The sequence below is a fragment of the Eretmochelys imbricata genome, chromosome 18 (assembly GCF_965152235.1).
Source record: "Eretmochelys imbricata isolate rEreImb1 chromosome 18, rEreImb1.hap1, whole genome shotgun sequence".
Lineage (NCBI taxonomy): Eukaryota > Metazoa > Chordata > Testudines > Cheloniidae > Eretmochelys > Eretmochelys imbricata.
Window position 1 is genome coordinate 22001595 of NC_135589.1, and position 12588 is coordinate 22014182.

The 12588-nt window shown below is 48.2% G+C and overlaps 1 protein-coding gene across 1 annotated transcript in view; it reads left to right on the forward strand.

The window, feature by feature from the left end:
* Positions 1-29: 29 nt before the first annotated feature.
* Positions 30-12588, forward strand: part of RNF207 (ring finger protein 207) — a 39019-nt gene continuing 26460 nt past the window's right edge. Inside the window, exons 1-3 of the mRNA XM_077837496.1 lie at positions 30-116; positions 1475-4434; positions 6628-6818. Of these exons, the coding sequence (XP_077693622.1) occupies positions 6628-6818 (191 nt within the window). The 5' untranslated portion in view covers positions 30-116; positions 1475-4434. The remainder of the gene's footprint in view (positions 117-1474; positions 4435-6627; positions 6819-12588) is intronic.

Consider the following 12588-nt stretch of genomic DNA (forward strand, 5'->3'; position numbering starts at 1 on the left):
CACTGAGCGAATAGATTTCCCCCGGCCGCCACCCCTTAGCCATCTGCATCTCTGGGATCGATTAGCGCTACCTGTGCAGGGACTGGGATCCGGACCCGTCCCCTGCCTCTCAGGCGGTGGGGGATCTGGGCAGGGGGCGGGGCCTGGCAGGGGGGATGGATCGGGGGGGAGCAAGGGCCGGGGGAGATCTGGGGGGGAGCAAGGGCTGGGGGGGTCTGGGAAGGGAGCAGGGGCCTGGCTGAGGGGGTGGATCTGGGAGGGGAGCAGGGGCCTGGTGTGGGAGGGGGGGATCTGGGAAGGGGGCGGGGGGCGTCGAGGAAGGGAGCAGGGGCCTGGCTGAGGGGGTGGATCTGGGAAGGAAGCAGGGGCCTGGCTGGGGGGGGGGTCTGGGAAGGGAGCAGGGGCCTGGCTGGGGGGGGCATCGAGGAAGGGAGCAGGGCCCTGGCTGGGGGGGGATCTGGGAAGGGAGCAGGGGCCTGGCTGGGGGGGGCATCGAGGAAGGGAGCAGGGGCCTGGCTGGGGGGGCATCGAGGAAGGGAGCAGGGGCCTGGCGGGGGGGGGGGGTGTCGAGGAAGGAAGCAGGGCCCTGGCTGGGGGCGGGATCTGGGAAGGGAGCAGGGGCCTGGCTGGGGGGGGGCATCGAGGAAGGGAGCAGGGGCCTGGCTGGGGGGGCATCGAGGAAGGGAGCAGGGGCCTGGCGGGGGGGGGGGGGTGTCGAGGAAGGAAGCAGGGCCCTGGCTGGGGGCGGGATCTGGGAAGGGAGCAGGGGCCTGGCTGGGGGGGGGCATCGAGGAAGGGATCAGGGGCCTGGCTGGGGGGGCATCGAGGAAGGGAGCAGGGGCCTGGCGGGGGGGGGGTGTCGAGGAAGGAAGCAGGGCCCTGGCTGGGGGGGGATCTGGGAAGGGAGCAGGGGCCTGGCTGGGGGGGGGCATCGAGGAAGGGAGCAGGGGCCTGGCTGTGGGGGGCATCGAGGAAGGGAGCAGGGGCCTGGCGGGGGGGGGAGTGTCGAGGAAGGAAGCAGGGCTCTGGCTGGGGGAGGGGGGGATCTGGGAAGGGAGCAGGGGCCTGGCTGGGGGGGATCTGGGAAGGGAGCAGGGGCCTGGCTGAGGGGGGGATCTGGGAAGGGAGCAGGGGCCTGGCTGGGCAGAGGTGATGTGGGGGGTGTCCATGCCATGGGGAAGGAGCAGGAATGAGAGGAGGGGAGGCTTTGACCCTGGGGGCACTGAGATCTGTGTCACTGCCGAGCTTTCCCTTGGTGGGGAGAGGAGGCGGTGGCACCGTTCCCAGGGACAGGCAGTAGCGAGGGGCGCACAGTAGAGAGGGGAATCAAACCAGAGAAGCTGTAGTGCGTACAGCTTCCTGTCCCCTCAGCCCTGCGGGCCCCAAGGCAGGACTCTCATGTGGGACTCACTTCACAGCAGCTTTTGTTAATAATAATAATAATAAAAGCCACCTTTCTTCCCCGTGATTTCAGATCTCATCATAGCGTGCACATACAAATCACTTCCTCCTGTGATGAAATGCAGCCTGCTCTGGGGTGGAACGTGGCAACTGTTTAACAGCTCACAGTGACACTGCACAGTGGTCTAAGACAGGAATTTTGCCTGGGCACTGGAGCCAAAACCTCTACCCTCAATTCATATGTGTGTGGAGTGCATAGCTCAACAAGGCCCTGATCCTGGAGAAAGTAAATAAGGAAGTGTTATTTACTCCTTTTCATAACCCAAGAACTAGGGGTCACCAAATGAAATTAATAGGCAGCAGGTTTAAAACAACTGGATGTATTTTTTCACACAACGCACAGTCAACCTGTGGAACTTTTTGCCAGAGGATGTTGTGAAGGCCAAGACTATAACAGGGTTCAAAAAAAGAACTAGATAAGTTCATGGAGGATGGGTCCACCAATGGCTGTTAACCAGGATGGAGAGCAATGGGGTCCCTAGCCACTGTTTGCCAGAAGCTGGGAGTGGCCGACAGGGGATGGATCACTTGATGAGTCCCTGTTCTGTTCGTTCCCTCTGGGGCACCTGGCATTGACCACTGTCGGAAGGCAGGATACTGGGCTAGATGGACCTTTGGTCTGACCCAGTCTGGCCGTTATGTTCTTATGGATCCTTTGCTGGGACTCTCAGGACTACCACAATACAAAATGTATAACAACACTCTGAAGAAAAGCTCTGGATTGATCAGAACCTGACCTCCCTTTTATCTCTTCAAAACACAGAAACTCCACTGCCCTGATTCTGCCGTGGGAAAATCCCTACTCTAAAGGTGCGGTCTTTAAAAGGGTGGGGGCATGGAGTGATCTCTGAGGTAATAAACAACATGGAATTAGAAAGGCAAACATCACAAAAGCATGGTTGTAAATGAACACACCGTGGCATCCAGATCCTGTGCACCATTTCACAAAAGCCACGAGGTGGTGCTGCTCCAACAGGAACCTACAGAAGGAGAGAGCAAGCAGTTATGAAAGGTGGCATTGCCAGCAACAAGTGTTCCACAATAGGAAGCACTAGTGGGCAGACGAGAAGAGTTACCCCTTGGCACATCTGCTTCAAGGTGGGGATGTGGGGCTGGTTAAATTCTCCTCACACTTGCCCTATTTTAAACCCACACAAAGCACCAGCCTGACAGCTCGGAAGACAGAATTTGCCAAGCTAGCTACAGAGCACAGACAGCAGTAGTGCAAGCTTCCGCCAAGCTGCCTCTTGCCAATGCATCTTACCGCCCAAGCCTTAGTTGGAGAGGCACCAGGAGACGCTGGGCCTCCGATCAGAATTGTTGACAAGAGACAATTACAGTGCAGTAGGTGAGGTGGACAGTTTTCCCCCAGGAAATTGGCTGAAACTCACCAGCTACCAACTGGCTATCAGCTATTTGGTCAATATCAGCTTGGACTGGATATGAATGCATCACCATTGGTCTAGCTTCCATTCCTAATTACCTGAACCAGCCATTCTCCACTTGCTAATTGAAACAGAAGAGTTTTTAATTTGAAGACTCCTCTCAGCTTCCAAATGAGTATTGCATATTTGTTACTATTCTCATTAATGGTGGCAATGACTCCTTACGTCTCCATAGCACCAGAGCTCACAAGCATCCGTCAGCACTCTGCTGACGTGGTATATGAATAAGGATAGTTTCCCTCACCCCTGGGATGCAGCTGCCTCTGGGGTTGAATCCTCATAGCCATTGTGCACCAGTAACTGGACAGGTCTCAGGAGAGAAAGTGAAGAAAAACTGATTCAGTTGAATGTTTGGAGGAATTTGAGATCAGCTGAGTAAACCTGGGGAACAGGGGTATCAGAGGCGGCCCTGTGTTTTAGGTATGGCTTTTGGATGGAAACATACTTGCTTCTGAGGAATTCTAATGCAATTCACTGCAGCACTGAAGGCATTAGGGCCCTGAGTTTTACACTGCCTCTGAAACCCTGTTGAGCACACACAGCTCAGGGGGCCTGCAGGAAGCTCAGACTGATAGACAATTGAGCAATGGGATCTTCTGCAAAGCGTTAACATGTGAACGGGATCCTGACCTCACCTCACTTATTGTAGAGCCGTCGCTGGGACAATGTCTGTGCAAACCCCTCAAGCATGAAGTGTGTTACTGTGTGTGACTAGAAAATGACCTGCTGAGTTATGCTGCTCTGTCACTTTCAATATGCCACTGGGCTTCATAATCCCAAAAGACTGAGAAAAATGGGGAGGGCTGATCCCTTGCAAGGAGAGGCTGGTCTTTTTCCATCACATGGATTGTCCACTAGATCTGACCTTGGGTGAACCTTGAAGCTTGTTGATGAGATGGAAGGAGCAAGAGGGACAGGACAGGGGTATAAAGGAAACATTAATCATGCATTCACATGGCTGTTTGGGTTTAAATTTACACCCTAGGCAACTTTTAGAGGTGCCTTTCCCTAAGAATTGCATACAACATAGAGATAACTCAGTCTGGAGAAAACTGCCTGCCACAGGTAGGAGATTCCTCCTTTCCCCTCTGGAAGAGTCGACAGTGAATTAAATGCATTGATTTTTTCCCCTTTTACTTAGGCTTAGCAAATCCTAACCCCTCTGTTATGCATTTTAGCCCCTGAGGGAGAACGTGAGCATATCAGACAGTCCCCTTCACACCAGGCTGCGTAGAGCACATCAGCAAATGAGAGACTTCAGTTTTTTAGAACAACATTTCATTGTGCTCTCTGTTATGCCTGCAGAAACAATGTATTCTGAACCCAGCAGCTCTTCCTTATTGGCAATGTTGCCCTGGCTACTGTGTTCACGTCACTCATAATATTCTGGCTGTGCTGAAAGCCTCGGCATTTCTGTCATTCCAGTTTCAAACGCATGAAAAGCAGGAGACAGGCAGAGCAAGGGGACTGAAATTTTATCTACTAACAGGACAAAGCGGATACAACGTTGGAAACTTTGGAAGAAAAGGTAAGAAACTTTGATATTGCCGCTGTGTCTAACTACAATAAAGTGACCACAACAAAAAGATATACCGTTTGCATTTCCTTAAAATGCAAAGGTAGCATTTGCTTACAAAGTCACTTCACTTATTGAAACTAGAGGTACTGGCAGACCCCAGAGAGGCACAGCCCACCTTGTTAACACACATATATGTATCCACATCTGAAACACTGTTTTGATTTCTGAGCTCTATAATAACTTTCAGAACTTGTACTTTTCTGGCTGAGGCTTGCTCATATAAGGACTTAATAGATAATTGCTGGTCTATTTCAAAAGAATGTATTTGAATGGCATCACCATGAAATTGACAAACTGAAAATAGCTGGATTTGATCAACAGGTTAAAGAGAATGCCGTCTTGTTTCTCATATTTTTACTGAAGTGTTTTCATTAGCATAGCATAATAGCAAAATGAATTAACCGCAAACAGTGCTCTTCTTGAATGTGGTCACACGCTGTACGGAGTAAAGAATTTAAACCACAGCTGATTGTTTGAAAAGTTGCATTTTTCCTCTTATACCCGCACCACTTTGCTCTGTTCTGGACAGTACAGTGTTTTTTTAATAAAATATCACTCAGATTAGAGTGGTATAAGAAAACAGGCAGGTTTAGAAACCTTCCATCCCCCCACTTTATACACAGTTTGTTTTGTGAGCACCAAAGAACATAGGCTGTGTCATTTTTACTCTCTGGCTGTTTGTTGTGTAATATGCAAAGCCCAGACAGACTGTTAGTTTATTTATTACTGCTCTTTACTAGATCTTGTAAATGTGCAGGTTTCCCTTCCAACACAACTCTTATATTAAAAAAAAAAATCTAAAAATTCCCCCTGACTCCTGTTACACCTTCTGGAACCCCTGAAATGGGGACAATTCAGAAATGATTTTCAGACTTTCCGTGGTTTCTGACTCTGAACTTTAATATTGTTATTGAGACACAATGTTAATAATTTCCATTTGTTCTTACAAAGCACGCTGTGTGCTCATTGCGCTGCGGACAGCTTGGCATGAAGTCAGTCCTATGAGTCAAATGTGCCACCTATTCTTTGACTCTGTGCGCTATTTCTGATCACAATGTAGTTTAACTCCTAAATGCTCAAGGAAGTGGTGGCATTCAGCAATAGCTCACTGCTATCGCAACTGTGCCCTGCAATAATAGTGCAGGACTCTTTAAACAATAAAGAGTGAGAGCACTAGACTTTACAAATATACACAGTAGAAGGACCGGGTCTCTGCCTCCGAGAGCTTACAGTGGGCTCTCAGAGAGACGTGATTCACAGGACAACAGCTAGAATGTGAGGAGGCAGAAGGAGATAGCAGGGCGGTTTTGGGAAGTGAGGACTGGAAGGAGGAATCTGGGGACAGAGAGGGAGAGTACTTGGTGCATGGAAAGTGGAAGACTGTTTCAGGCACAAAAGCAGTGTGAAAGAAAATGCAGAGCTAAATATGGGAGAAAAGGTAGGGAGATGGGCGGGGAAGGGGTATGAGAAGCAGAGAAGATACATTGGAATTGATGGTAGGCAATATTAGAGATTTTACTCGGATGGTATTGTTTCCTGGGAGGAACCAGTCTCCCCCTCTTTTTTCCTTTCTCAGAGGCCCTAAGCTGGGCCAGCACATCCTTTCACCTGCAGAAGGCTGGACATAGCTCCCCCTGGAACTGCTGCACCATCCAGCAGGGTGCATTTGAGAGATCTTGGGGGCAGGGGCACTATCTGGCAGTCTTGCCAGTTCTAACTTCATGGCGAATTAATCAGTTGCTTGCAGTCAGGCGGCACAGCCCTGCCCAAATGCATGTGATCAGGTCACCCCAGTCCTAGGCCCAATGAGAGAGGAGCAAGTTGGGTCAAGTGACCAGAACTGTCCTTTACACCAGCAAAAACAGAGCTGTGGCCAAATTACATCTGTGACCACCACGTCGTCCCTGACACTTCTTCCTGCAGCTGTCCTACCCTTTACATGCAATCGGTGGCCATCAGATCATGTAGCTGCCCTGTCCCTCATATGCTATCAATGACCGGCAGATTCTTGATCTGTCTAGCATGTGGCACCCTCCAAGGTCAGGCTCCTCTGTTGTGACTCACCTGAGTAACTGTGCCACATGCACCATATCCTGAATTAGATGTTGAATCCCTCTGCCTACTTGTGTCGTTTTCCTCCAGATGTCCGGTGGGATTTTCTCGCCTTTGGAAAACCTCTGCAACCTGGATAATGCCAACTGCCACCCCCTGGTATGTTTCCTGTGCCATGAGCAGTATGAGCATCCCTGCCTCCTGGACTGTTACCACAACTTCTGTGCCAGCTGCCTGCGAGGCCGGGCAATAGACAGCCGCCTCACCTGCCCTCTCTGTGGGTAAGAACTTCAAAGCAGTGCCCACCCATAACACAGAAAGATGGTGACTTACCAGTGAAAGCTATCCCAGGCCTGGCCAGGTGCCCGTGCTCTGCAATAGCCCCACAGACACACAGGTGTCGAGCATGCTGACAAACATACCAAACACGCATTTCACACGTGGATGTCTGAGTTAGAGGGTCCAGCTCTGCCCATCAGCAAAAGCCCAATGCAGCTAGCCATGTGCAGCATTAGGCAGCTAAGTCTGAAATTGAGGCCCAAGGAGAAACAGTCGCATTTCTTCTCTTATGCTCCTTGGGCTGAAGGCCTGCTCGGTGCTCTGTTGAGATATGTTATTGAAATTAGCTTATGTACATTGGTTTTGTGCTCAAAACCTGGCACGGGAGCAGGGAACATATCTGACATGAAGAGGGTTCTAAGCTTTATATATTTGAATGTGTGGCAGTTCCCCTTGAACGTGACTCTCCAAGGGTGAATGGGAGTCATTCCGTTAACGTCACTGAGAGTTGGGCCAGACCTCCACCTAATGCCTTTTGTGATAGCTTGGATAAGGATGGGGGCTGGGCTACACATGAACCAGCACTGAAATAGCCTAACTGGTTTTCATTCACACCTTCTGTTATTTCAGTGCCAGCCTGCGTGTAGACACTGGTTGTGGAATGAAAGTGTCTTATTTAGATTTAATTTAAACTGATTCTTTACTGACAACCTGTGCTGAATAGAGACACTCATACTCCACAAGAAGAGTGGCCACACACAAGCTTGCACTGATATAACAAGAATTAAACCGATGTCGTTATTTTGGTGCTAAGTTGTGCCTAGACTGCCTCTATGATGATAGGCTGTTAGAGTCTGATCCAAAGACAATGGAGGCCAAGCGGAGCCTTCCATGGACTTCAGTGGGCCTTGGATTAAGGTCATTAGTTCATAACAGATGCAGGGTGTAACACAGGAGCATCTCTACTCTTCCTCAAGAGACTTCCTCAAGCACAGGACCAGCGTTTGCAGTCTTTGTGTTTGGCACTTGCCCCTTTAGGCTCTTCAGTCTTCACCGTAAGCTGCAGTGAGGCTCAGCACCACTACTGGTAAGCAAGTACTCTGTGTTGGGCTCTAGGCCCAACTGACTTTGGAACAAGAATTCTTAGTGTGTTCACTAAAGGCCAAATTCAGCCCTCATTCACCCAGTCCAGCCCTGCCCCGCCCCTTCAGGAGATTAGATGGGGGTAACCAAATACAACATCCCTTTCTTCCCCCTCCAATTACAAGACATTTTGGGCCAAATCCTGCCCTGAACCAAAATGTCTTTTGCAGTTGGAACAAAAAGAAATTGCGTTTTACATTTTAATACAATATTAATGTGCTGAACTGTGTGTTTCTGAGCATTGTGGTTGTATGGATATTACGATATGCTACAGATTATGTCCCATTTTTTTCTGGAGCATATTGTACATCTTCAGTTATGTTGTATTTGTTTTCATTTTTATTCCTTTCAAGAATCTCATATTAATGTAAGTGAAGCCAGGAATTATTTAAAGTAGTAAAACAACAAGGAGTCCAGTGGCACTTAAAGACTAACAGATTTATTTGGACATAAGCTTTTGTGGGTAAAAAAACCACTTCTTCAGATGCATCTTCAGAATGCCTCTTACCCACAAAAGCTTATGCCCAAATAAATCTGTTAGTCTTTACGGTGCCACTGGACTCCTTGTTGTTTTTGTGGATACAGACTAACACGGTTACCCCCTGATATTTAAGTACTTTCTCTCTGGCTTCTTCTATAGGTTCCTATTACTGTACATACAGATACTTTCATCAGCTCTTAGCTGTGAATGATGCAGTTTGCTCCTTGTTATTAAACAATACCGTAAATGTGGAGTGTTCGTGCTTTCCGCTCTGATGTGGACAGTCCTGTTTGAAGAAGGTCATTTCTATCACCGTATTAGTAACAATAACATCCACTTATAATTTGGGGTGTATTACATTCTATACAAACCAAGTTCATCTACATGAAACTTGAGTGCTTCAGATTCTCAAGAACACATTGCTGATGATAGCAAACATGGTGGAAAATTTACCATTGGACGTGGAATGCTACAATACACCTCTGCTTTTCTGTAGTACGCTCTAATGATCAGGGAATCTGCTTTCACTTCACAGGCATGAATTGACAACACTGTGCAGGACTTTGTATTCCAAAAAAGGAATGAGAATAGTAGGGGTGTTGATTGTCGTTTATTCTAGTGAATAGGATGTGTATCAGGCTGACTATAGTTGCCAAAGACATTTGAGTCTAATGTAGGGCTGGTAGAGGCAGAACTGAATCCGAGCTGTGTTCTGGAATGTGAAGTTAGAACTATCCACAAAGCACTGGAGGAGGTTAACGTTGTACCTGATTAGATTTCACCTTTCATGTATACAGAGCTCTCTGTATAGTTTGTCCTTAGGGGAAATGGAGATTTGATGAGCATCCAGTGAGCTGCTCATTTATGCCTGTTCTTTTTAGATGAACACAAATTACAAATATTAAAATAAATCCCATGAGGTTTTTGTTTTTTGTTTAAATCAGCATGGGAAAGACTTCAAGCAATACCTGTCTGCATACAAATTGTGTGGCTAGGCCACAGCCTGAAAAACAATTGTGTCTATTCACAACTCTTGTTTTTAATTACAAGCAGTTAAAAACAATCACATTTCTGTGAAAATTAATTAAAGTAAAGCTCTAGGTACCGAGCAGGCCCCATCACCATTGTATCTGGGCAACTGACAATCTCTAACTTTGTTATGCTAAAAGCAGACCTGGGAGGCAGGGCAGGGCTATTACCCCATTGTACAGATGGGAACTGAGGCACAGAGAGTCTAAGTGACTTGTCCAGGGTCACAAAGGGAGTCTGTGGCAGAGCAGGGAATTGATCCCAGGGATCTCGAGTTCCAAATACTGAGCCAGCCTTCCTCTCACTGATGAGGGTAACATTTTCAAAGCACCTTAGTTATTTAGGAACCTGAGCCCCGTTAACTTGCACTGAGATTTAGGCTTCAAGTCACTTAGGCACTTATGATTTTTTTCCCCTGGATCTCAGACTTGTAAAATACGCATGCCCAGTGGGGGTCAGGCTGCCTAGTGGTAAAGCCCCAGGAAAGCTGGAGAAGCTGTATCTAGCTCTGCTCTTATACATGGCCTGTCAGCACAGCATTTGAGTGCTTCGTTGTCAAGCTGCCTTTGTGCCTATGAAATACGAGGTTCTAATCACAATGGTTTCAGATGTGAACAGCTGCAGAACACACAAGTTCTACTTATAGCTCCACAAGAATTCAGAAGAGCTCACTCCCCTGCCAGGGCAGACCAGCAATGGGAGAAGCGCAGTGAGTGTCTCCCACTCTATCCTGGACAAGTGATCACCCTGGGGAGAAGCAGAATCACTGCAGCCCTAAGGCCTGATCTGGCAAGGGGCTGAGCTTTCTGGCCCCTATCCAGCAAAGCACTTAAGCATGTGAGTAACTCTAGGCTTTTGAATAGCCCCACTGGAGTCAATGCTCAGCACCTAGCAGGACTGAGCCCCTAGGTAGGTGGATTCCCCTAGCCAAAAAATGACTCCTGGCACTTACTGTCTGAGCTCTGGGGGAAAGAGGGCTGGGTGACACCAGATAGGTTTGTTGCACGCTTAGGGATTTATTTTTAAATTTAAAAATAGAAAATACCACACAAAAAACTGTGTTGGGATTTTTTAACTGTTATACAAAATTGTGTATCTTAAAGAGGTGTTGGCCCTTCCTGGAAATCTTTGGGGACAGTTCTGGCTGGGACAGTTCTGTCTCCATGACCTAGAATTTTGCTCTCTCTTCCCCCCTCTCTCGACATGTGGTTATCTACTAAAGACAACTGTGTGCAGAGAGAGCCTCCATCGCTTCCAGCTGCGTCTGCGAAAAGTTGGTCATGCTGTCTGAGATGGCCAGTTATCGTGCTGAAGTTGGTTCAGACAACGGTTTAGCTTGGAGCCGTTTATGGCAAATTATCCATGATTTAACATCAACCGTAAACTCTCCAAAACTTGCCCCCCAAAACCAACAAAAGCATCAACAGTAAAGGAAAAATATCAAAGTACCAGGCACGGCGTGGCTATATTTCTGGAATAACTCAGATGGATGTTGCTACTTAAAGCAGTTCAATGGAACGGTTGCTCAGAGCCAAGTGAGACCAAACAAATGTTATTTTTAGGTATTCACCTCTGGCTGTTGTTTGTTGGGTGCATCTCAGGCACTTTGAAGGGGCTGTTCAGATATCATTAGCATGAAATCAGAGGTTATATAAAAAAAGATCAAGGAATTACATATTTTTAAATTCTTTAATTAAAACAGATCAGCTGGAGTAAACATTCATTCTTTTCTGCAGAAAACAGCACTTTCCAATCAGTTTGTCACGCAAACTCCCCACTGATATGGGCTAAATATGAACACTGTTAGATTAGGGAAAGTCAGTTCTAGTCTTGGGAGCAAATTTGACAATGCAAAGAGACCACAGGCATTACGCACAACAATGTATGTAGAAAACAAAACAAGGGGGTGGGGGCATGCTAGGGCTGAGGCACTCTGGCGAGGAAGCTAGAACTGCCCCACTCCCCATGCTGTGCTGGGTATACAGAGAGGCCTTTAGGCAGCGGAGCTGCCAGTCTGGAACCCTTCATTAGCAGGATGGGCATTTTTTAAGGTGTCCATGGCAGTGTTTTCGGGTTGCTAATATTAGCCCCCTTCAGAATGCCCGAGTTCACCAGGAGCTCCCCTATCTTTAGGAAGCTAGGGCTAGATTTCCCAGAGTATTGAGGTGCCTGAAGATGCAGGCAAACTCTGCGTGGGGTTCACTAAAGCACAGATGTTCCAGCTCCAGAGCAGCAGCATTGCCACTGACAGACGGAAGAGGAGGGAATAGACAAGGAGCTGTGCTGATGCCTTTGCTCCTGGAGGGAGAAGGGCAGGTTTTCCAACCAGGACCCCTCTCCCAGGTAAGTTATCCAGAAGTCACGCAACAGCCTCAGCTCTAGCTGTAGGTCAGGGACGCCAGGCTCCATAGCCACAATCAGCTGCCCAGGTATCCCCCAGGAGCTGCACTTCTGGGAGGATTTGATTTCATGGTTTTGATACCCCACACGGCTGGACTCACCTGCTGTGCTGTATTCTGCGCATCTCTGACTGGCGCTTGGGCCCAGCTCTGCAGCCAGGCTCAGTAACAGTCACTGGCAAGGCACTGCAGAGGGGAACAGGGCAATTTCTCACTCTCTTGGCAGCATGAATGGAGCCCCAATGAGCTATCACTTCCTCCCTGATCACCATCAATCTAATATTTCAGCAAAGCAAACAGACACTGTGACGCTGAGCAGAGCAGGTATTTGGCATCGGATCACATTCTGACTTGTTTTCTGGTTTATAACATTTCTCTCACTAGAAACTCTTGTGCGTGTTCTGCACTGGGATATTTTTAAATAGCCCTTCTCCCTACTCATTATAAGATGCGATCTCTCCCCAAGCATGAATAGTAGGTATTATATGCATCCATAAGCTACTGTCTCATTGGGGAAGGAGGCTTTTAGCAGCTTTTGCAGAGTCAGCCGTGAGCACCTTAATTGGGATGCCATCAGATGTCTCCCAGGAAGCCAGTTCTGCCTAATGGCAGTGAACAGCAATGACAACTGCTTAATTAGACCAGCCGTGGCATGGGTCTGCTTAGTAGGGACTCAGTGCTTTAGCCCCAAGGTAGAATGGTGGAGCAGCAGGGGTGAAA